The sequence below is a fragment of the Brugia malayi genome, assembly GCF_000002995.4.
Source record: "Brugia malayi strain FR3 genome assembly, contig: Bm_v4_ChrX_scaffold_001, whole genome shotgun sequence".
In the NCBI taxonomy this organism is placed as follows: domain Eukaryota; kingdom Metazoa; phylum Nematoda; class Chromadorea; order Rhabditida; family Onchocercidae; genus Brugia; species Brugia malayi.
In genome coordinates, this window is record NW_025062479.1 from 9146522 (window position 1) to 9154409 (window position 7888).

The window sequence follows — 7888 nt, forward strand, 5'->3', positions numbered from 1 at the left end:
TGCAGTTGATTGAGTGGAATCGGAAAAATCTTCTTCAATATAATTGTATCCAGAAATCTGAGACCTTGAACGCTAGATAATAGAAGTGGTGATTCGTATTTAATCTTTCGATGAAGATGATCCTTATCTATAGGAGCATGAAATACTTCCCGGTCTGCTAGCATTTCCATGAACTTTACCAAAAATTGAGCTACGCATGTCATATGTTTCACCTAATCTCACTAATCACTAAAGACTAGGCCGTTCATATATGTATTTTCGAGATAGAATCACATATGAATTGCGATCTTAATCAAACTTTAACTTCTCTTTAAAATATCTTCAAAATACAGTGAAAATTTATAATCACTCAATTATATTATCTTCATTAATCCTAGTTGAAATTAACCATTTATGCTGATAACATCAGATGGAATTATAAAGAATATTTTGGACGACGGATAATTTCTGTGCATTCTTGAAGACAATGCAGATTTATTGTTGAGCACCATGGAAATGATGATTCTGCATCATTAAAATAGTTGACAGTTGCGTTGACAGGTTTATATTGTGTGAACATTTCGAGTTAAATGTTGCAGCACTTCCTTGAAGTGTTGGTTTTACTGGTATTGGAGGCAGATATTTAAGATGTTTACATTTTGTTAACATAGATCTTCCAAAAATTTTCATATATGGTTTTTGTTCGATTGAATAGCGCACTCAAAAATCTAAAAAAAGATACCGCACTTTCCTCTGTTAAATTTCCATGGGATATTATGAATGCTTAAAATTTCTCGTTCTAAATATTTCACTATGAAATTGGTTACCTAGTAGGGAACACAAAACTATCCCTCTTAAATTGACCAAAAATACATATATTAGCAAGAATGATGTTATCAATGAAAAAGAATAAGAACAAGTTGGATTATGCATGCATCCAGCATCATTATAATATATAATCAAACAGGATGTTAATCAAAAAGAAATAATGCTTTTTTGTTAAATTTTGCAAGTAATTAAAATTTTTTAGAAAAAAAGCATAAAGGAAAATCCAATTTAACTATCTATTCTCTCTTACCAAATTTCATCTGAACAGATCACCACAAATATGGCAATGATAATAATTGCATGGCTTGGTAATACCACAGCTATGACCAAGTGATGGAAATGATCATTTTTATGGATCTTTTTCGGAATTTTTTTGCTAAGTGAAAACTTTCTATACTGAGTGACAATATAGTCTTGGACAGCTATTGACTCACAAGGAACAAATGATATTGGACAGAGACAATTAAGGTTGACCAGGATTAAAGTTGATTAATTGCCAGTGAAATCAACCATCGCCTGCTATCTTTTGGTATTATAAATTTCAACATCATAATTAGAAAGTACAGTTTTTAATATTTATTAAGATTCATTTTTTAATCCTACTTTTTATCCACTTCGGGACCTGATTCCGAAAAACTGGAACTTTTTGCAAAAAGCTGTCCATGTCTACTGGGAAGAAAAACACGGGATGAACATTTTTTAGGAAGGAGGAAAGAGATTCACATATTCCTAATTTTGTATGAAGACAATAAGAATGCACAACTGTATTAATACGTAATTTAAGAGTCAGTGGACAATATTTCAGGTGTGCTTTCCATATCGAAGAAATAAGAATTTTTTGATTCCGAAAAAGACATCGAATATAACTTTTAGATGATTATCAATGAGTAGAAATATATGAATAGAAATACATTTTACTTATTTTAGCAAAGGAAATCTTTAAAAAACTTAACTGCTTGCTATATTTTTTGTTTAGTGCATTTTTAGTTATGTCTAAATCTGGAAATTTGTTATTAACTTATCTAGTTTGAAAGTCTCCGAATAATATATTACAGTCATGCAACGCGATACAACTGAAAATTGTTGAAGAAAATTTAAAAAGTTTTAGATTGGTGGATGATTTTCACTGGAGGAGACCATGCAAGACGAATCATCTGATTATACATCTCGTGCACCTCGTACTTTAGCACTGAACATTTTGTAATTGGTGCAATTTTTCCCGTTGATAGTTTCTACGATATCACCAATTCTTACACCTTCTTGCTCAGCTCGTCCATTGGGCAAGACCTAAAATTTGTGTCAAATTATTATTCTAAAAAAAAAAAACTTATTCGCCTATCAGGATAAATATGAACAGTAAATATACTTTACGTGATTGGTGCAAAAATGAGAAGTTATTAAAATAAGCTGCAGTATATTGTAAATCAACTTAAATAGCCTTATAATAAAGTATTTTGTTTCTATAGTGAAGAAGTGATGGAAGACTAAGCATTTATAGTAAAATCAAATGTGAGAAACCGTTAAAATTAAGCCAAAAAAAAGAAAACTATCATTCCATAATTTGACAGCTACTGTTGGGAACGTCAAAATTAGTGCTAAATTTATGCGGTTTGATGAAATATTACAATAACTACAATTATTAAGTAAACGCCTCATCGATTGTAAACGGTTCCAAGTACTGTATCTGCTCACCACTTAACCATAATCTTTACCGCTTATCCATCAGTTATCCACTCGAATTACAGTCAGCTATACAGATATTATGTGCTTTGTGCTTTTAGAATGTGCTTATTTCCTGTAGAAATTAAAAAAAGTATCGTATGATGCATACAGAAATAAGTGCATAATTTAGAACTGAGCTTCATTTAAAAATTATTAGGAAACGATAATGATTTACTTGGTATATTATTTTGTTATTCAGTCAAGTATTATGAAGAGACAATTATTTTGATAAAATATTCAAGTACCAGCTCGTATATTAGAAAATTTAAAAAAAAAATTTTTTTGAAAATTTTCGACTTCAACTAAAAAGTCCTAAAGTATAATAGTCTGTGTGCTGAATTATGTGTTTATTCAGAAGTGTCAATAACTTCTAGAAAACTATTCTGCTAACAACAGCTGCGAAATGAAAACTGTAGACAAACGAGTAATTTTAAATGGATATAAATACTTAAGGTTAGATAAATCCAAAATTCATAAAAAGTTGATTTGAATTTAAAATAAAAAGTGTGAATGACTTATGAAAAGTCTGCATTTATTTTAGTTTAATGATTCAATTAGATATGTTTCTTTTTCTCCTCTTGAAACTACATTTGAATATTTTGTAATATAGCACTATAGACCGAGTTAAACCACAAAACAAAATTTTCCGCTTCCTGAATGTTTTTTTTTTTTTTGCAGAAAACTGTGTATAAATTTTAACTGATTAAACCTTTTGATTTTTACAATGTTTTTCTCCTTCTTATCTTTTCATCAATGAAACTATTCCAGAAAATCTTCCTATAAAAAAAGCTGGCAGATGCGATCCTGCCCCAGTTGGAGATGACGAGTTACTGTGAGCAAAGAAAAATGTCAGTATGACGCCTCGGACTGATTAAGTTGAGTTGTCATAAATACATAAGAAAGAAGTCGTGACGTACACATTTATGATCAAAGTACTGTCTTTATTCCAAAAAAAAAAAAAACCTTTTTAAACAAACTTAAAAACATATTCTGCAAAACTTTTTTGACAAACTTTAGAAACAAAAAGAGTGGATTAAACCTGAGTGACTCGAATTCTCCATTCGGAAAAGGAGCGAAGTGAAGTCTCCACGGTGGTCCACCCACCAGACATACATTCCGTATAATCACTTCATTTCATTCTATCTTTCATTTCCAAAAACATTTGCTAATGAAGGGAATTGTCAAAAAATGCGTCAAATACGAGTGAAAGCGTCGATTTTGAATGATTGAGAAAAGCGGAATGGTTGAATGAGGGATTAGATAAGTGTGTTAGCTGGAAATTGATAGCTGCATGGGAAAGCTGAAAAGAAAATGAAAGGCAAGTGGGAAGATGAGGGAAGTAATAGCAGGAAGAACAACAGCTGCTGCTAGAAGTGGTCGCGAAACTGTAAGGTGCTCTCATATCTTCAGGCCACATTTTCCCCGCTACTTTTATCCACCCGTTTTGATGGTTTCTTCTCTACCCCCTTCCATCGAACACTTATGGTTAGTTTTTCTTTTCATTCTTTATTTCATTTTTGTTTCTTTTCAAATTTACCGCCTTCATTCTGAAAAGTTACAGTAACTGGACTGCAATACCACTTTTCGTAATAGGTTTATAACGTCAGAAATGTTCCTTCTGTTTTGTCAATAGTTTGCTGGTGTTGTTGACATGGGAGTGATGGCGACAGTGGTTTCATGGATACGTGGGTGGGACTTATATGATGTAGTATTTACACGTGTAGATGGACAGCTTAACTTACAGTGATTCGTATTTCAACACAAATTGCATAGATAGTTTGTGGACTTGTTTAATGAGATTTTTCCATTCTGGCTGTTGAATCAATTGACGGAATGTATAGCTAGTTGAGCTAACGGATGGTTCAAATCATTCGACGTGAATCCTCTTAAAGTAACTTTATGCTTATCTCGATATCATCGATGTACTTGTTATTTTTTATACTCCGATAAGAGATTCAAGCAAAACAAGGAAAGTTATGTTGGACACATGAGGTATTTGATTTTTTTTTTTTTCAATTTTTTTACGTTGTACATTTTATAGCTTGTACTTGCTCAGTAATGGTTGAACTACGTCGTTCAATGGGAGGACGTGGTAAAAAAACTTCACCACCATTCTTGTCCCATGAGTTTATTATTCAAAATCATGGTGATATCATGTCGTGCTTGTTGATGATCGTTGTCGTTGGGCTTCTTTTTCAGGTAAGTCCTTTTCGGAACATCAGCGGAACAAAGACAGGTATTTGTTAAATAGCTATGAGACACATAAATAGATGCACTGTTAGTTATAACTTAGTTTTCCAGCTTAAATATGTGAAGAAATACTTCTGCAGTAATATATGAGGTCACTAGTTTTTAATAATGCATTATTTTATAGGGCACATCGGCATTCGCAAGCATTTTCATTGTTCCGCAGTACAATGACACATTTCCACTAACCCTGGACTCCGGTATGTTGTATTCTAAACAAAGCAGTGAAAAAAATTGGTTTTTTAAAATGGTTTGTTTTTCCTTTCAGCGTTATGCCTCAATTTCTGGCTGCTATTTATTGGTTATCCTGCGTTGAATATGTAATTGATTCTGGAGACCAGTACTGGTTTTTTACTGAATAGTAGCAGGCATTGGCTGGATTTTACCTTGCATGTTCTCATCGTTGCGAATGTATCAAATTAATTAAGAACATCCACTTTGTCTTCATTTGCACAAACTGTCATATGTTTTTAAGTAGAATCAGTTATTGTTATAGAGAACTATCTTTCTTTTTTCTTCTTTGTAGAACCGCAAACTTACTATCAGACTGGTTTGAAAGATGCAGCAGCTATTCTGTTTTATGCTGTCGGATGGATTACTATTCACGCTATTTTGCAAGAATATGTGTTAGACAAGTTGCAGCGGAAGCTTCATTTGAGTAAAACGAAGATGAATAAATTTGCTGAATCGGGGCAACTATTCGTTTTTACTCTCTACTCCGTTATGCACAGTGGTAAGGTACTTTTTCTGGACGTTTCATGTTTTAGAATAACGATCTTAACATGATCTTTTTTTTAAGACTTCCATTTTCCTTCGGACATGCGTTTCGAACATGGTTATACTCCCACGTGATATAATTTGCAGGCTACATAATGCACGATCTACGACTGCATCTCGACCTTACTAAATTGTGGATTGGATATCCTGAAGTTCACCGTCATATGACACTGCATTTAAAACTCTTTTTTATTTTCCAGGCATGATTTTTTTATGCACTGATTTTATGTTTACGGCTATTTGTTTGCAAGATTTGCCTGTTTTATCAAGTTTTTAACATTTAATACTGAAAATGCAGAAGATATTTTACAGATTGCTTACTGGTTGCATCAGTTCCCGGAATTCTATTTCCAAAAAGTGCGTAAAGATGAAATACAGCCGCGAACCCTATACTCGATTATTTTTCTTTTCTTCACCATTGCAGCATATTCTTTAAAGTAAATATTTTGCTTTTATCCAGTTATATATATTTTTTTTACCTCCGGTAGCTTTTATAGGCTGAAATTTTCATTTAAGTGTGCCGTGTTTTCAGCCTGACAAAACTCATAGATTTCAATGATAAGTGGTGCATAGGATATCCTATAAAAACTGGATTTTTCGGTATTCATCGATAATTGTAGTTTTGTGGGAATAACTGCCTTACTTCCTCATCGTTCCAGGTTTAAATCGCACCAAAATGTATTTATACTATTTATTCTCAAATACATTGTTTAATATTTAGAACAATTTCCTTTGTAGCTTCAATCGACTTACTCTGGCCCTCCTTTTTATGGAGTATGTTTCACAGAATGTTTTCCATCTTACACGCCTATTTCACTTTGCTGAAAAATGGAACATTGCGAAGACTGGGTTCGTACGATTTTTTTGTCATAAAAGTGTGCTTAAGATAGTTATTATGTTTATTACTTTAAGTTCTATTTCTTTCAAAAATAATGCTGTAGTTGAAGTGTGATTATGTTTTATTTCTCTTTTTCCCTTTTATACCAAAAAGCGGTGGGAATAAACGGTCTTCGGGATATTAATATATTCTTAACAATGAAAATTTAGTTTCAAAATTTGGAATATTGTATTCGTGCTAGTACGATTGGCAAGTGCAGTGTTAGCTGTACTTACATTATGGTATGGGCTTCGTTCTAATGAAACTCCCTATATAGATTCGGTGAACGGAAATTTCAACACCGCGTTCATCCGGTAAGCTCTTTTACTGAGTTTGCAGTTTCAGTCGATAACTTTGTATGAGTTCCCGTCGAGAACGTATGTTAGTTTTTCGTTGTTTTGTGCATTAACAGTTAGCATTCGTAAACGATCTTTTAACGATTTTATCATGAATATTATTGTTGCAGATTGAATAGCTTGCTATGCGTTCTGGCATTACAGTTATATATGCTATGGAACTTTGTTTTATTCCATGTACGCCGTTACCGAGAGAAGCATAGCAAGATAAAGATTGACAAGCAATCTAAAATTCAACAGAGGAGAAGGAAGCATGTCAACGATGATGTTAGTTTATTTATTCATCTAAATGTGTTGCCACAGATTTTGGCTTGTAGATCTTATTGTGAGCAGCACAGTAGGTTGTTTGTCCTAGAATTTGTTAGCAATTTCGAGATGATATTGGTGTGACGGTTGCAATTTGATCTTAAGTACTTTTGCCTCAGCAGACTGCGGGAATGTGTGGTGGAGGATTAAAATACCAACCGGCGAATCATCGCTCTGATTGATTATTTGAATACTTTAGACCATCTCTCTAAATGTTTGCGTAGATCTGCCGGACAGCTAGGAATTAGATTTTGTGCTGACGTTGACAGACAGTTAAGAGATATTTAATGCTTTGGTTACTAATAAACATATTGCCAATAACCCAGTAGTTAAGATTGCAGGTGCGCGATCTTCCAGAAGCTGACCAACATTCTCGCAAGAAGTCCAATTAAATTATTCAGGTATGACCAAATAAAGTAGTAGAAGCATATGTCGTACTTGAATGGGATGAGAGTTCTTCATACAATTTTCCCATTTAATGATACATTTGAATTAAGCATGTGTTTTGGTCTCCGAATATTTTTAGTTGTGTTTGAAAGCATAAAAACACTAAGTTATGGTAGCACCTTTTCGATTATCTACATTTCGTTAACCACTTTTTGAAAGAAGGATTTAAGTTAGAGAAAAGTGGGTGGAAAAGTATTCGTTTCAGATATAACGGCTGACATTTTTGTTGCTTCCTTTGGGTAGTTGTTGTTTCTTAAATCTATTATTTGTCCTTTATTTCAAACTCCTTACCTGATCCCTATTTAAATTTTTCGACCATGTTACTGCAGTTTGGTGTTTATGAATTTGT

The 7888-nt window shown here is 33.1% G+C and overlaps 2 protein-coding genes across 3 annotated transcripts; one reads left to right on the forward strand and one right to left on the reverse strand.

Annotated features, from left to right (window-relative positions):
• Positions 1-1965: 1965 nt before the first annotated feature.
• Bm9176 (Uncharacterized protein) lies at positions 1966-3640 on the reverse strand (the record flags this gene model as incomplete). The annotated part of the gene is made up of 2 exons (XM_043074199.1): positions 1966-2094; positions 3569-3640. 2 exons carry the CDS (start codon positions 3638-3640, stop codon positions 1966-1968), a joined length of 201 nt encoding a protein of 66 aa, XP_042930133.1.
• Positions 3641-4587: 947 nt separating this feature from the next.
• Bma-tram-1 (Uncharacterized protein) lies at positions 4588-7484 on the forward strand (the record flags this gene model as incomplete). 2 transcript variants are annotated; one of them, XM_043074200.1, is made up of 9 exons in its annotated part: positions 4588-4728; positions 4904-4976; positions 5303-5509; positions 5641-5753; positions 5866-5990; positions 6292-6402; positions 6601-6744; positions 6897-7053; positions 7434-7484. In XM_043074200.1, the coding sequence occupies 9 exons, from the start codon at positions 4588-4590 to the stop codon at positions 7482-7484; spliced, it is 1122 nt and encodes a 373-aa protein (XP_042930134.1). The 2 variants fall into 2 exon arrangements, with proteins under 2 accessions (XP_042930134.1, XP_042930135.1); XM_043074201.1 differs by having other exon boundaries at positions 7427-7456.
• Positions 7485-7888: the final 404 nt, after the last annotated feature.